General features: G+C 36.9%; 2 protein-coding genes and 1 long non-coding RNA gene across 4 annotated transcripts in view; 1 reads left to right on the forward strand and 2 right to left on the reverse strand.

The window, feature by feature from the left end:
• Positions 1-3,100: 3,100 nt before the first annotated feature.
• On the reverse strand, positions 3,101-7,323 carry hmgn1a (high mobility group nucleosome binding domain 1a). 2 transcript variants are annotated; one of them, XM_088078764.1, is made up of 6 exons: positions 7,127-7,323; positions 5,982-6,008; positions 4,510-4,545; positions 4,381-4,407; positions 4,164-4,292; positions 3,101-4,065 (listed from the first exon to the last, which is right to left on the reverse strand). In XM_088078764.1, exons 1-6 carry the CDS (start codon positions 7,142-7,144, stop codon positions 3,961-3,963), a joined length of 342 nt encoding a protein of 113 aa, XP_087934890.1. In that variant the 5' UTR covers positions 7,145-7,323; the 3' UTR covers positions 3,101-3,960. The 2 variants fall into 2 exon arrangements, with proteins under 2 accessions (XP_087934890.1, XP_042342661.1); XM_042486727.2 differs by having other exon boundaries at positions 3,101-4,068; positions 7,127-7,312.
• A 542-nt stretch (positions 7,324-7,865) lies between these two features.
• On the forward strand, positions 7,866-12,002 carry get1 (guided entry of tail-anchored proteins factor 1). Its single transcript, XM_042486498.2, has 5 exons — positions 7,866-8,069; positions 8,537-8,702; positions 10,927-10,994; positions 11,253-11,367; positions 11,633-12,002. Exons 1-5 carry the CDS (start codon positions 7,980-7,982, stop codon positions 11,704-11,706), a joined length of 513 nt encoding a protein of 170 aa, XP_042342432.1. The 5' UTR covers positions 7,866-7,979; the 3' UTR covers positions 11,707-12,002.
• Positions 12,003-12,470: 468 nt separating this feature from the next.
• Positions 12,471-13,961, reverse strand: part of LOC121943406 (uncharacterized) — a 131,848-nt gene continuing 130,357 nt past the window's right edge. The window contains exons 4-6 of the long non-coding RNA XR_015776787.1: positions 13,245-13,312; positions 13,049-13,150; positions 12,471-12,843 (exon numbers count right to left, since the gene is read on the reverse strand). This is a non-coding gene — a long non-coding RNA (uncharacterized LOC121943406). The remainder of the gene's footprint in view (positions 12,844-13,048; positions 13,151-13,244; positions 13,313-13,961) is intronic.

The following is a 13,961-nucleotide window of genomic DNA, read 5'->3' on the forward strand; positions in this document are numbered from 1 at the left end:
TTTTTTTGTGTGTTGTGTAAAGGGGACAAGCAAATGTATGAATGTCATTGTATGGTCTAAACCACTGTGTTTTTATGGTACAAATGACAATAATTTTTTTTATCATGTAATTTTCTTGTATATTTTATTTTGTTTTATTTCTCTTACTTTTATTTTTGTCTGTAAATTTCTGTAATGTCTTCAAAATGTTTTCCAATGTTACATTTTTTTAGGTTTGCTTTAACAGTTATGTATAAATATCAAATCAGTCCACAAATGGGAAAAGGCATAAGAACCCTATTGTCAGTGACTGCTTTGTTATACAAAGAGGTGAGTTATATATCCTCCTTTTTTTTTTTTTTTTTTTTTCTTGCTGTGGTTGAATGTAAGTAGCCTATTATTACTCAAGAAGGCTACTGATTTATATAGTATATAATAAAGTATAATTTTAGGTAGCCTACTTGTACTTTAATTAGTATTTCCATTTCATTCTACTTTATATTTCTACAACACCAGACTCATTTTATAGTTTTAGTTAGTGGTTACTATGCAGATTCATTAATTAATACATAATATAGCAGCTAATAATTTCAGGCGTATTATGAGCCTGAAGTTGAATGTACCTTTACTTGCTGCAGTACTAAAGTGAAGTACGCATTAATGTTTAAATACTCATAATTCACTAGTACAATCTGTTTTGCTTTGTAATTGGCAATTCTGCATAATGGCCCAAGTACTTTTACTTTTAACTTTTATCTGTAATGGAGTATATTTACATTACAGTATTGCTACTTTTACTTTAACAAAAAATGAATTCTTCCTACGCTACGTTTTTTTGTTGTTGTTGTTTTTTGTTTGTTTTTAATCTTTAAATTCATTATTTATTGGATGTCATGTCAGTTAAAACAACAGTTCCCAAGCTGAGAGATCAATTACCCAAATGCCCCAAGGGCCAAAGACCCTAGGTTCAAAGTGAGTCATTTGCTTTTTGGTCATTTAATTACTTTCACATTTGTACAGGAATGATCACCACCAAGGACAATATAAACTGGTTTTATGTGTTATTATGTAATCATGTGGCCTGGTCTTGTCCTGTGTCATGGTGCTATATTTTCAACTAAAATTTGGCTACCACAAAATAACATGAAGACAATACAGATTTCAGATAGAGTACTGATGTCAGGGTCATCTATAGTGTGCTGTGTATATATGGTGGAAACTGAGGCAGTGGCCTGGGCATCCGCGGCTTCAGCCCTGAATGTTTCATACATGGCTCCGGTTCTAAATATATAGGCTATATACATGAAAAAAAGAAAAAGAAGAAAAACAGAATAGGTCATTAATAAAAAGTCCAGGATGTAATAATTAGTCATTCCACTCTGCAGTAAAGTCCTATGATATTATTGATCAATACGTAAGCTCTGGGTCTTCGGGTCATTAAAGTAACACATTTTGTGTGATCCCAAGATTGCACCAGTAATCACTTTAATGTTGCAGCGAGTAATAGAGCTCATTTCAAATACTTTGTATGCTGTGTGGTAGTTTAAACTATGATAAACATTACCATTTATTAGTTAATTATATTTTGTATCGATTATCTCATTTTTCAGAGTAACTAAAGCAGACAAAAAAATGAAGGAGAGCAAAAAACAATCCTACCCTGAGATGTAAAAGAGTAGAAGTATAGAGAATCATAGAGTGGAAATACTCACATACAAGTATACCTCAAAATCTCTAAATTTTCAGTGATAGCAGTATTTACGTATTCTGTATAAGCTGCCTATATTTTTAACATCACAATCCATAATTAATCTGGAGAGTAAAATTTAAAAAAGTATAGAGTATAACGAGAAAATGCATGAAAGAGCATCAGCATAGTTTATTCATTAAAAAAACAGAGGTAGGATCCCCCAGGACTTCTCTTGAGACCTTCAAGCTAAGCCCTTAAATCCTAGAAACGTCCCTGAACAGAAGCAACAGGAGAACAACATCAAATCTTCACTCAAGGTTGCCCCAAAAAGATTAATTTGGCTAATATGGGTTTCAGATCACGTTTACACTAAGGGCTGATACAAGTAATGAGAGCTTGCAGGGATAGAAGCCACTTATGATATATATATAACAAACAATAACTATGTTAAATGTATTAGTGCACAGGATTTCAATGATAGCCTTAAATTGGTATCCAGACTTTAAACGACAAAGTACAGTTGCGGTACCTGATGAAAAAACATGTAGTCCACATGCAAGATGGGTTTCTGTTACCAACTGGGGGGAAAAGTCAAAAGCCACGACACCACATCCACAACTTCAACCAAATGTTTCTATTCAGTTGTGACTTAAATGAAATATGAAGATGCTCTGCAGCAAAATATCAACTGACTTACGGTGGACCCTGTTTTGTTTTGTTTTTTACCTGATCTTGAGCGAGTATATAAATCTAGTCTCAAAGCCATCACTACTTTAAGTGACATTATCCTTAATTTTAAATACACGTAATCAAAGAACCACACAACAAACCTTGCACCAGATAGCATTCTAGCAGAGAAATACTGTGCACAATATGTAGAGGGTTCCTAACGGTCAAGATGCTCCTTTTTGGGAGTCTCCAAGCACATCAATGCAGCCATGTAACTGGACCCTCACAAGTCAAGTATTGTACCAGGTTTCAGTGTTTGGAATATTGTCTGGTACAAGTGCATGATCACATGCATTTACCACCGTATGTGAACTATTTGCAAAGCTCTGAGCTATAGTTGTAAGCAATGTTTAAGTCGCCATTATTTTAAATTTTGCCATTCTTATTTTACCCATCAATAAAACTGCATTAACATGAATATACACAGTAATCACTGATTGGGCATTTACAAAATTGGTCCACCTATTGTAGGTTCATGTACTGAAATCTTTATATTTACACCTAATATAATATGCAAAAACCTCCACTAGTTCTCATAAAATTTAAGACATTTTAATCTAAACATTTTTTGGCCCATTACCATCCACTCAAGTAGCTAAAAATAATTCATTTCACAAAACAATTACATCTGAAACCAGTAGTTTTACCATAACCACTGTACACAAAATGCAATTAAATACACAACTGATGAGAAACAGAAACTTTTAAGGAATTCCCACTTTTATTGGCATTTTATACCATTCATAACAAAGAAAACTTTTTTTTAAATTTTTTCTTCTTTTTAAAAAAAAAAATATGAGGAAACTGTACATTGGTAAAGAAATCCCAAAACCGAAATGGATGTATCCACAAATATGTGGCATATACATGTTGACTTACGTGAAGATACAGTAATCATTAAAGGATAAACAATGACAAGTATGATTAGCTCTGTAATGCTTTTTTGTTTTGAGTACAGCTGAGTGAATGGATCAGTCTAACCACCCTCAAATGTACCATCGCTGACAGCATAAAAAAAATAAAAAATTCAACCAAGTCCAGTACTAGTGAACCCGATTAAGGTGAACGTTGTGAACAAGACTTACTTAGCAAAAGATCACAAGTCTCAAACTGCCAATCATCCTATTCTCTATCAAACACACAGTATTACGATGTCTTAAATTCCAAAACAGTACAGGTTACAAAATCCCTCAAGATGCCTCGGGAATGTCTCAGGTAAATTCTCCCAGAGTTGAACATCAAATTCCTGATATAGGCATGACTTTACGTCATGCAAACAACTACAATCTAAAGGCAAAATAAGAAGCCAGAGAGACGAGAGAGAAAGAACAAGTACAATGAAAAAAACAAACAAAAAAAAAAAAACACGCAACAACCAACACTTTCCCTTCACAGAACAACTGAAACTGAATGGAATTTGTATTCTTTTTTAAAAATGCATTTCTGCAATCACATGCCTAAAAACATTACTGTCTTATGAAAATAGTAGATAAAAATATTCTCTGCATTGTACAAGAAACAATGTACAGGGAGACCTGGCAAGTGAGTCTGAGGTGTCGCCACTACTCTGCTTCTTTCTCTTCCTCTTCAGCCTGCTCTTCCTTTTGCTCCACCTCCTCTGCTTCCTCTGCCTCCTCTGCTGCTGCTTCTGCTGCTTCTGCTGGGGCCTGCTGAAGGATGGAGAAAAAATGCTTTGTAATTACACTTCACTTAATATTACCACAGTGCAAATTTTGCATGGCAAGAGTCATCAAGCTTGCAATACCTCTTCAGCTTTGGCCTCTCCGTTTTCTGCAGGAGCCTCTTCCTTCTCCACCTCAGGCTCTTCTTTCTTCTCCTCTTTCTTGGCTGGCTTTGCTGTCTGTTTGGCCTTTCTGCTGCTCTTGGCGGGTTTCTATCATGTCAAAAACAAATCAAGTCTTATTAAATGAACTGTCACATGTGTACAATAGAGAATGACACTGTGCGAGTTGTCCTCTTACCGGTTCGTCTTGCTGTGCTTCCGCCCTCTGAAACACACAAACATAGTTTTATGTGTCACATCATACCAACAAGCTATACGTAGTGATAAGCGTATGCATGGAAAATGATGTGATCTTTGGAGAACTTACCCCTGCTATCCGGCCAGATCTGCGTTTTAGTGTCTCCTGAAGAACATATAACATGTTACTTAAAAGCATCAATACAGAATCACAAAGACCTCAAATAACACGTTTCATCTATACACTTTATAATGAAACTATATTAGCTTAACCTGTGGAGAGTATCTTGAGCATACCAGGGGTAAGGTAAAGAAAGCCTTTTTGTTTTATCTTGTACGTTTTTTCCTTGTGGTGTAAGATACCAGGGACAATAAAATAAAACTGTTTATCAGTTTGAAAAGTTAACCAAGCAGTCCTTATATTGTCAAAAGCTTATCAAAACTGCCAGAAACTCTCTCCTTGCACAAGTGAAATTTAGATACTTGTACATTTTATCCATGGAAATTGCATTTTATGCAAATTAGCACTGAAACTGCTTACATGTAAACTTATTACATACATACTTATTACTTACATGGATAAGTGTATATATATATATATATATATATATATATATATATATATATATATATATATATATATATATGAAATTTATTTCTTCAGCAATCAGCATGGCAGGTGATGGCTTTCCATGTATTATTTTGTGTAATATGTTAAACACTTTTTCATCCTGTTTTTGAATACGCTATATATAAATAAAGTTGTTATTATTATGCAGAACTGTACTTTGTGTATGGAGTGAAGGTGAAACACTGCATTGTAGGATTTGTTATTTGAGAATTTGTTATGGCATCACATACAGCATATTCTAACTTGTAATGACAGTAAAAGGGCGGAACAGTATAAGTGATACCTCATTCCTGCCGCAATTAGCGGCTGCACGTGGGCTATAATTATTATTATTTTCAAAAAAGACTCTCCCAGCTGGCGCGTGTGTTTGTGTGTGCGCGCGCGCCCTGACGCGCGTAGTCTTGGTGAGTCTGTGCGACGTCACATGCAGGGAAACAGGTAAACAGTGGACAGCAGAAGGGACAGGGGTATTTGAAAACTTTCAGTGGTTCCTTCTCATTATTTATCTTTTACTTAATAAGTCAACCTTTCAAACTCCGTGCAGATGCATTTGGATGGGTGTTTTAGCGCTGCTTGGGAGTGTCACTGCATCTCACCGGTAAAAGAGTTGAAAATACCGCGCCGAAAAATACCCGTTTTTTGTTCAGTGGGAATGAGGCGTATGGGATCAGTTTGAGCTATGTTAACCAGCACCCCCTAGAGGCCATGCAGGTCCCCAAACCCAATAGACTGACTGGGTTGAAATAACATGTACATTTAATTCAACTAATTGAAGCTTTAATATTTAGAACCTGTTTCCAACTTGCAGGATTAAAACTCAGCTGCACGTTTTTATGAAAAAAAGCCATGTTGTATCAACAAAGAGCTTCTCTTTGTCTTGTCACAAAGTAGAACAAAATGTTCATTTGAGTGCAACTTGGGGTGTCGTGGTCTCTTTGGGTCAGTTTGTAAGTAAATATTTGAATACTAACCCCAGTGACTGCATCTCCGTTGTTTGTCTGTGAAAGAACGAGAAAGGGAGAAATAAATTAAAACACCAACCATTCATGAGTGAGCTGAAGTGGGTGTGTAGCGCAAAGGGGGGATGGGCACCTCTGCCTCCCCTCAAGCAGTCACAAAGAAATTATGCAATCTAACAGTGGGGAGGGGAGTCGTACACGTTTCTTAAGTTTAAGAGCTTTAGTTCTTGTTTCTTCCCGCCAAACACTGTTGTGCATCATTCATGAGACAGGCATGTTTTTATAGAGTAAGCATGGAGCTCGAGCTAGGCCTACTTTATCGGGAATAGAAGCGGGAAGTATGGTCCCTCTACCTTCACGTGCGCTTCCATACGCCTATATTAACACGGCGACTCGACTTTATGTTCTTAAACAACAGTTTCATAAAACTTCTCCAACATAACCAAGACAAGCCTTATCACAACGACCGAATGTGTCGCTGGTTTTTTGAGGATACATCGGCTGCCATAACGCTCCGAGAGAAAAGCCTGCACACCTCAAGGGTGACGCGCACCAGATTTTCTGTGCGCGCAGGCACAGAGGTCAAAAAAATAATTTGGGCTGCAAATTCGCACGATACTCGACAGTTATTCAAAAATGCAAATACTTGTTCTGCTCACGCATTGACGCAAACACTACAAGCCACGAGACGTTCAGAATTCCAGGGACAATTACGCAAGGAATTTCCTTGATATGGCAACCTGTTCATCGACGGTGGTGGTTACACCCCTTTGTTTGATCTCAGCACACGATGACGACTAATTAGTATCAAACCGCGGTCATATACACGTTGAAGCACATCATCCGCCAAGTTGTCGCATTATAGGACAACGTACGTTTTTGCAAAGTTGCTCGATGAAAAAGTACGTTGCATTGCACTAAGTAAAAAGGCGCCACTTCCCTGTATCAACAGGATAGACACGACAGACCTGAGCACGGCAAGGTGGACTTCATGCATGCACATGGACACACCGTAGGAAATACTTTAAACGTTACAAAACAGCGCATGCAGCGTGAAAAGATACAATGTCGCAAAACAGAAGTACTGCATATCACAAGTGATAATTAACAATGGAAATGTATCATGTTTTTCCTAAAATGTACATATTTTAACTTACTTTACTCTTTCTTCCCATTGTTGCTTAGGTTGTAGCCTACGGCAGATAAAGAAGGAACAACACCGCCTTTCAAAGATTAGGCTACAGAGTGTAATGTGGATCAGCCGTGCACTTCTGTCTATATCTCAAGAGCAGTCTGTAATTTAACATAAATGTCCGAGCAGGACTAGAACTAGCTCAAACCGGATTGGATCCCCCCTTCTGTATATTTTATCCCTTATCCTACCAACCTAGCGGGGAGAGTAATCCCCGCCTCCTTGCTTCCAGTGATTGGCTTTGAGGTGGAGGCAACACAGTTTTAAACCAAAACAGCTTACCTGTGTGGGCAGGATTGAGTGCCAATCAGTAAGCCGAGCCAACTCTCTCTTTTTAACCACACGCTGTTCCCAGGCAGTGTATATATGTGTGTGTGTTTGTGTGTGTGTGTGTGTGTGTGTGTGTGTGTGTGTGTGTGTGTGTGAGTGTGAAAAAAGACTTGGAATGCCTGAAAACCGACTGAATGTTAGGTGGTCTTGGATGAAAATGTACATGCATAAGCACAATATGGCATATTAAAATATGTGCGATGTGTTTGTTTTGAGAAATTCCCATGCACATTGATATGATCAGAGCCTTTAAAAAAGTATTTTGATGACAAAAGATTACACGCACACAATTCACAAAATCATATTTGACTACAATTCTCGCGATAAATTAGTTTATTAGTGTTATTAAGACCAAGCGTTTCCAAAAAACACAACATTTAAGCGATTGCTAGAATATGCTGAGTGGCCTTATTATTATGTAACTTGATGTAATCGAGTCCAGCAGCTCCACAGCTGCAACAAGGCGTCTGCACGGGGCAGTAACAAACATGGCGTCTGGCTATGCGTGGTTTCTTGTGCTGGGGTCGGTTTTCCTGTGCAACCTCATGAAAACACTCCTGCCGACCATATCCTCTTTCGTAAGTAGGGGCTATTTATTCAACATATGAACTATTTACTTTTCTGTCGCTTTCTAAAATGACTGTTACTGTTATTCCTGTAGCCTTATCCCACCGACAACAGGCTATTGTTGATTAGCTTAGCTCACATTAAGCTAATGAATAATGCTAGCTTCATGTATAGCTCAGCTTGAAACAACGTAGCCGTTCAGTCAGTCAGAGGGTGGGGTTTTCCCGGGATCCCGATGTAGTCAATGCAAATAGGGGGAGAACATTTTGTGCTAAAGCTATACCATTGTTCTAATGTAAGGAGACGATTGTAACGCTTGCCAGTTGTGTATCTGCTAAAGATAGCGTGACAAAAAGAAAAACAGGACTCTTTATTGTCTAACTGGAACATTTAAGAACTGTGCACCGACTAACAATGGCCCTATATTTCAGTGAAACGCTGTCCCTCTGTTTTCTTTGTCTTTTTTTCCTTCCTCAAGCTCTCAAAGATGGTGCAGAAAGATGCCGAGCAGGAGAGTGAGATGAGGGCTGAAATCCAGGAGATGAAGAAGGAGCAGGCCTCAATTAGCATGATGGATGAGTTTGCTAGATATGCAAGGTTGGAGCGCAAAATCAACAAGATGACAGACAAGCTGAAAACACATGGTGAGAGACTAAAGGAGCTACTGTGCCATAGGATGGACCGTGGATTCACAGTCCAACTCCTAATTACTCTTTTTTCTATTATTGAGTACACTGACGACCCCTGACTGACATATTTCATATTGTATATTCTATTAATCACATAACAATAATAGTATAAAACAACTGATAAACTGTATGATTAACCCAAACAGTGAACACATTATCTGCAGGAACTTTATGTAAAAGTAGCGATTTGAATACATTTTTAGCAGATTATTTCCTGAATATTCCATCAGAGATGAGTTTTTCCAATATTTTTAGCAACTTTTTGTACGATTCTCCGTATTATTTATTTTTTTCTTTTCTTTTTTTTTTTTTTTACAATAATGCAAACTGCATAGGCTTTTTTTTGCAAATCAGTGTTTTCTTTTCAAGGCTGTTAAGCACTAAGTGAAGACTCAGTGAATATAATGTGATTTTATGTCAGATCTAAAATGGTAATCTATACCATAAAAATAAAACTTTAGTCTGTTGTATTCACAGAAATTAATGTAATGCTGAAAAATATAGGCCTACTGTATGTTTAAACAAAAAAGTTTTTTTTTTAACATCCCTTGCTGTGGTGACCCCTTGGTTGGGAACCAGTGGGATAGACTATTTGACCTGACCCCGAAAATCCTAATAGAATATGTCAGCATTTTAGTTCTGCAAGGAAGAAAATAAAATAAATATCCCAATACAATAGTAATAGACTGCCTTTAAGAAGCTTCAAGTATAACACAGTACGACTTTTGATGTAGTGCTGCATTATATTCACAACATCAGGAATGTCTACATACAACACCACCACAAAATATGACTACTAAACACAGAAGTGGGAACAAGTCATTGTTAGGCAAGTTACAAGTAAGCCTCAAGTCTTTGCACTCAAATCTAGAGTCAAGTTCCGCATCCTAATCTTTGAGTTTGGAGTCCTAAATTTATCACAATGTGCTCTTCACCAAATGTAATGCATTTTTAAGAAAATATTTTTGAATATAAGTTTACAAAATATAATAAATGAAAAATACATGAATACTTCTGAAATGTTTATTTATTTGTTAAAACAAGTGCGACTAAACGTAATCATTAAAAAAGTCAAAGTGCAAATAGTGCTACTAACCAGTACCACAACAGAGGGAATTTTGTATGTTTTTGTCCAATTTTGTTTTTTTATAATGTAAATCCCCTAAATAGTAATTTGAGTACTTTTATGTTATATATGACATTGCTGACCTAAACATAGTTTGTAAACTTTGGGCTTTGGGTTAAGTATCAAGTATTTTCAAGACAAAAGGCTCAAGTCTAAGTGAAGTCACAAGTCATTAGCGATAAAAACACAGAATCAAGTTGCAAATTTCTTGATTTTGAGGAGTCAAAAGTCATCAAATTTGTGACTTGAGTCCAAGTCAAGTCAAGTCATGTGACTCGAGTCCGCACCTCTGCTGAACACCAATCAACATTTCTACCAAAACTGAACATAAACTTTAGAAAGTGAACATTTATTGCAACAGTGTTCCTGCTATTCAGTCCACAGCTTCTTTTCCTCTGTAAACGTGGGGAAAATATGTGGCGATACCCTGTCACTTCTACTGTAAAAGGGACATATTGTGACTCCCACACCTGTGCGTGTCTTCTACAGCAGATTCACACATTAAAACTACCAAGTGGCGCAGGGTTTTGCATAAAGTCCTCACTGTGTGTTCAGTGGGAACAGCTGCTGCCTGTTGCTGTCCTTCACCCACAGCCTCAGGATTATCTTGTGCACAGACAGGAAGTGGTTAATCACAATTTCAGTAAGGCCACATGTACTGCAGAGCAAAGGCTGTTTTAGATTGCTATGAAATATGAAATCTCCAAAGATGACAAATGACAAAGCTATACAGCACAGTTTGCACCCTATATGTTGTCAAGAAAAACAAACACTATTTTCTTCTAGTTGAGCTGTGCTTATTGTTCCCAAACAGTTGACTTGTAGTTTCACATCAAGTGGAAATACTCAAAAAAAGTGCTGAGCCTGCATTCAGACCTCTGATTCGCTGCTCATATCTCTTATTCCTCAGGTCACTCAAATAATGAAGTAAAATGAACTGTCTATTCAGTGTGATTCGCAGACTAAAAGTCTCAGCCGTAGTGTTAAAGATGGCACCATCACCACAAAAATCTGTGTTAAATCTAACAGTTGTGTGTTGCCTTTCATTTGCAGTGAAATCAAGAACAGCGCAACAAGCCAAGATGAAATGGGTTGTAAACATCGTCTTCTACATACTGCAGGTGGGTGGAAACTGCAAGAGGAAGCACAGATGCATTAAGCTGTAAATTCTAATGAGACATGCAAAGAGCTACTTAAGTACGAAAACGTGAGCAAGGACCATCTATTTAATACAAAACCCCTAGTTAATACCCTTTAAATGCGTGTTCTGACTATTTTAGAAATAGAATGCAAAAGTCGATAACACTAGCATAAAGACAACCTAATAAAATACTCATTGCATGATGTATACCTACATATTTCTTTCTTGTATTTGCCAGGCTGCTCTGATGATCTCCTTGATATGGAAGTATTACTCTGATCCGGTGACAGTGGTACCAAGTAAATGGATTGCCCCTGTGGAGCGCCTTGTGGCCTTCCCAACAGGAGTGGCAGGTAATCAATCTGGTTTTAAATATTTCATAGAATAAAAGATCATCCATAAACAATACACACAGACCATCTCATCTAGAATTATATAATACACAAAGGATATAGCCTTATTTGTAGTACAACACAAATGGGTATAGATAATAAAAACACAATCCTTTTCATTTAGATTAATATTTTTTGTGCGGATTGAACAGTGCTGAGTTTTACATATAAATGAGTGTTTTCCCTACTTTTTTCAGTCACTGACAGAGCTGTTTTCTCCCTCTAGGTGGAGTGGGAATCACATGCTGGCTGGTGGTTTGCAACAAAGTGGTCACACTGGGTCTCCATGCTGTCAGCTAGAGACGGCAGCTGAGTCAAATACACTGGTTTTCTAACTTATTGCTCAACGTTTAGTTGATGAAAGCCACAGTTTGTGTCTTTTTCTTGTTTTTGCTGCTTCGGGTCAACGTGTAAAAATGCAGTGCATTTTGGCGTTGGCTGTTTCACATTGCAACAAGGTGTTTTGATTATTTTGAATTTTTGTTTTTTTTGTTTGATGATGTTAAGTTAATTGTGAGGATGTTTTGACTGTATTATTTTGAAAATAATTATTTGGAAATGCCTTTTTAAGAAAATAAAAACAAAAGAAAAGCATTTATTTGTTGTCATGTTATAAACTGGGAATGTACAAGTAAAAACTAAAAAACGTTTTAATGTCCCCAAAGGAACATTTTTTTATCACAGTGCAGTATATAATAGTTGTAAAACACAGAGCAGAACATGAGGACAACGATTAAATTCTATGATCACAGTCTGTCAATAAAAAAATAAGACATATTGCACATCCCTCTGCATTGCTTAGTTCATGAATCCCATTGATAAGGATTTCCAGCCTGACTGGGCCCTTGGTGCTCTTTGGGAACTTTAATTATTTTTTCTTGGGTTTAGTTGTAAATAGACTTCCCAAATGTAGAACGTTTCACTCGTGTTTCTCAGTTTTATAATCTTACGACCTGTGGAGCCTCTGATGCCTTCTTTTCAGCACAGTCACCCTCAGTTTGGTATTTTGGGCTTTCCTCTATGCTTTCTTCCTACTATGCTCACTGGTGTCTGAAAACAAATATTTTAATGTTTTTGGTGTTCTTTTTCATTTAAAAAGTCCTGAATGGCCTGAGAAATAAACAGCACATTCAGCTCCATCATCAGACCTCATTTTAAATGTACTCTTAATGTTTATGGTGTTTGTTGTCTTTTGTAAGTATTGTTGGCAGATTAGCACCACTATGTTTTGTTTTTTTTTTTGACTTTCAAAAACTTTGCATATGCACATTGCTTGTAGTGTCAGTTTGTCATTATACTGCATATGAAACATTAATTAAGTGCTCACCTGCACATGTCTCTGTATCCTCTTGGTGATTATCCTTCAATGGGACATTTGTAGAAACCTGTCTCTGGATGATCTATTACTGAAAACTCCCGCACTGGATTGTAACAACACTGAAATCATAACCAGGCTTTATTAGTATGGAAACAAAATGTTAAATTATTTGCATTATTTAAAAAAAACCATAAATGACTATATATATATATATATAGATATATGCAAATATACCAACAATTAAACTCTAGTAGATGATTTAAGACAACATGTATTTTGGGGGCATAAAACCCCTGAAAATACACCACTATATTTGAATCATACCCAGTTCAGAGAGCTCTGCTGCTCTTCCAGCTTCTCTTTGTAAATTTTAACTCCAAAGGACTTGCAGCCTCAGTGGGATGGAGGACTAATCCGCCTGTCTGCCTGTGAATCAGAAAAGACTTTCAGACAAAAAACACCACCACAACTAATTAGATAAGGCCAAACTGATTGAGAGTAGCTTGTTATGTTTATATACCTTTTCTGGAAGATCCTTCTGGGAGTCTGTAGGAGCAAATATTGCACATTTCCAGTTCTCTTTCTATCCTGTTTTGGGGAAAGAAAATATTCACTCTACACATATTCTGATCTCAGACATCTCTCTGATATGTGCAGCAAATGCAACAATTAGTTTGCACTATCATTAAAACGTTAAGATATTTTAAAATCTAGACCCGGAAACTGCTTGCATAGAACTTCAATCTATAATGTTTCACTTTCTCTGCATCATTGGAGACCACCAAGCAGGGTTTACTCAAATACAAGCATGAAGTCCACAGTATCAGTGGATCACTAATGGGCAATCTCCTGTGGAAAATATTGATCCAGACATCTTAACCAAATTCTCCCTCAAATGACATCAAATGGGATAAACATTTACTGTTACTATGGGAAACAAACTACTCTGAAAATGCTATTATCACTGAAGATGGAAATTTTAACAATAAACATACTGTATATCAACAAGGACATGTTGAATTGTGTAAAGAATAAGAATACTGCCTCGGGAAAAGCTATTTTCAACCTGTTTGACTTTTGTTGTTTGGCTGATATATTTGCTCTTGCAAATAGAAAGAAGCTTTCTCGCCTCGCTGATATTTCTTTGTTCAGTGACTATTTGGCAGCTCAGTGAGGTCTGGCACGACTCAGGATTTTCAAAGTTCTCAAATCTAGCATAAAGAGTAGGCAAATAAAG

Source organism: Plectropomus leopardus, chromosome 6 (assembly GCF_026936395.1).
Source record: "Plectropomus leopardus strain MGB_pleo_1.0 chromosome 6, ASM2693639v1, whole genome shotgun sequence".
In the NCBI taxonomy this organism is placed as follows: Eukaryota; Metazoa; Chordata; class Actinopteri; order Perciformes; family Serranidae; genus Plectropomus; species Plectropomus leopardus.

Excerpts from the sequence above, each read along its gene's own strand:
- hmgn1a (XM_042486727.2), bottom strand. Across the intron at positions 4,408-4,509 it reads GATCTGGCCGGATAGCAGGG|AGGGCGGAAGCACAGCAAGA; the intron begins GTAAGTTCTCCA and ends TGTGTGTTTCAG. Across the intron at positions 4,069-4,163 it reads GAGAGGCCAAAGCTGAAGAG|CAGGCCCCAGCAGAAGCAGC; the intron begins GTATTGCAAGCT and ends TCCATCCTTCAG.
- get1 (XM_042486498.2), top strand. The coding sequence starts at position 7,980 with ATGGCGTCTGGCTATGCGTGGTTTCTTGTGCTGGGGTCGGTTTTCCTG. Across the intron at positions 8,703-10,926 it reads AGACAAGCTGAAAACACATG|TGAAATCAAGAACAGCGCAA; the intron begins GTGAGAGACTAA and ends TTTCATTTGCAG. Across the intron at positions 10,995-11,252 it reads TCGTCTTCTACATACTGCAG|GCTGCTCTGATGATCTCCTT; the intron begins GTGGGTGGAAAC and ends TGTATTTGCCAG.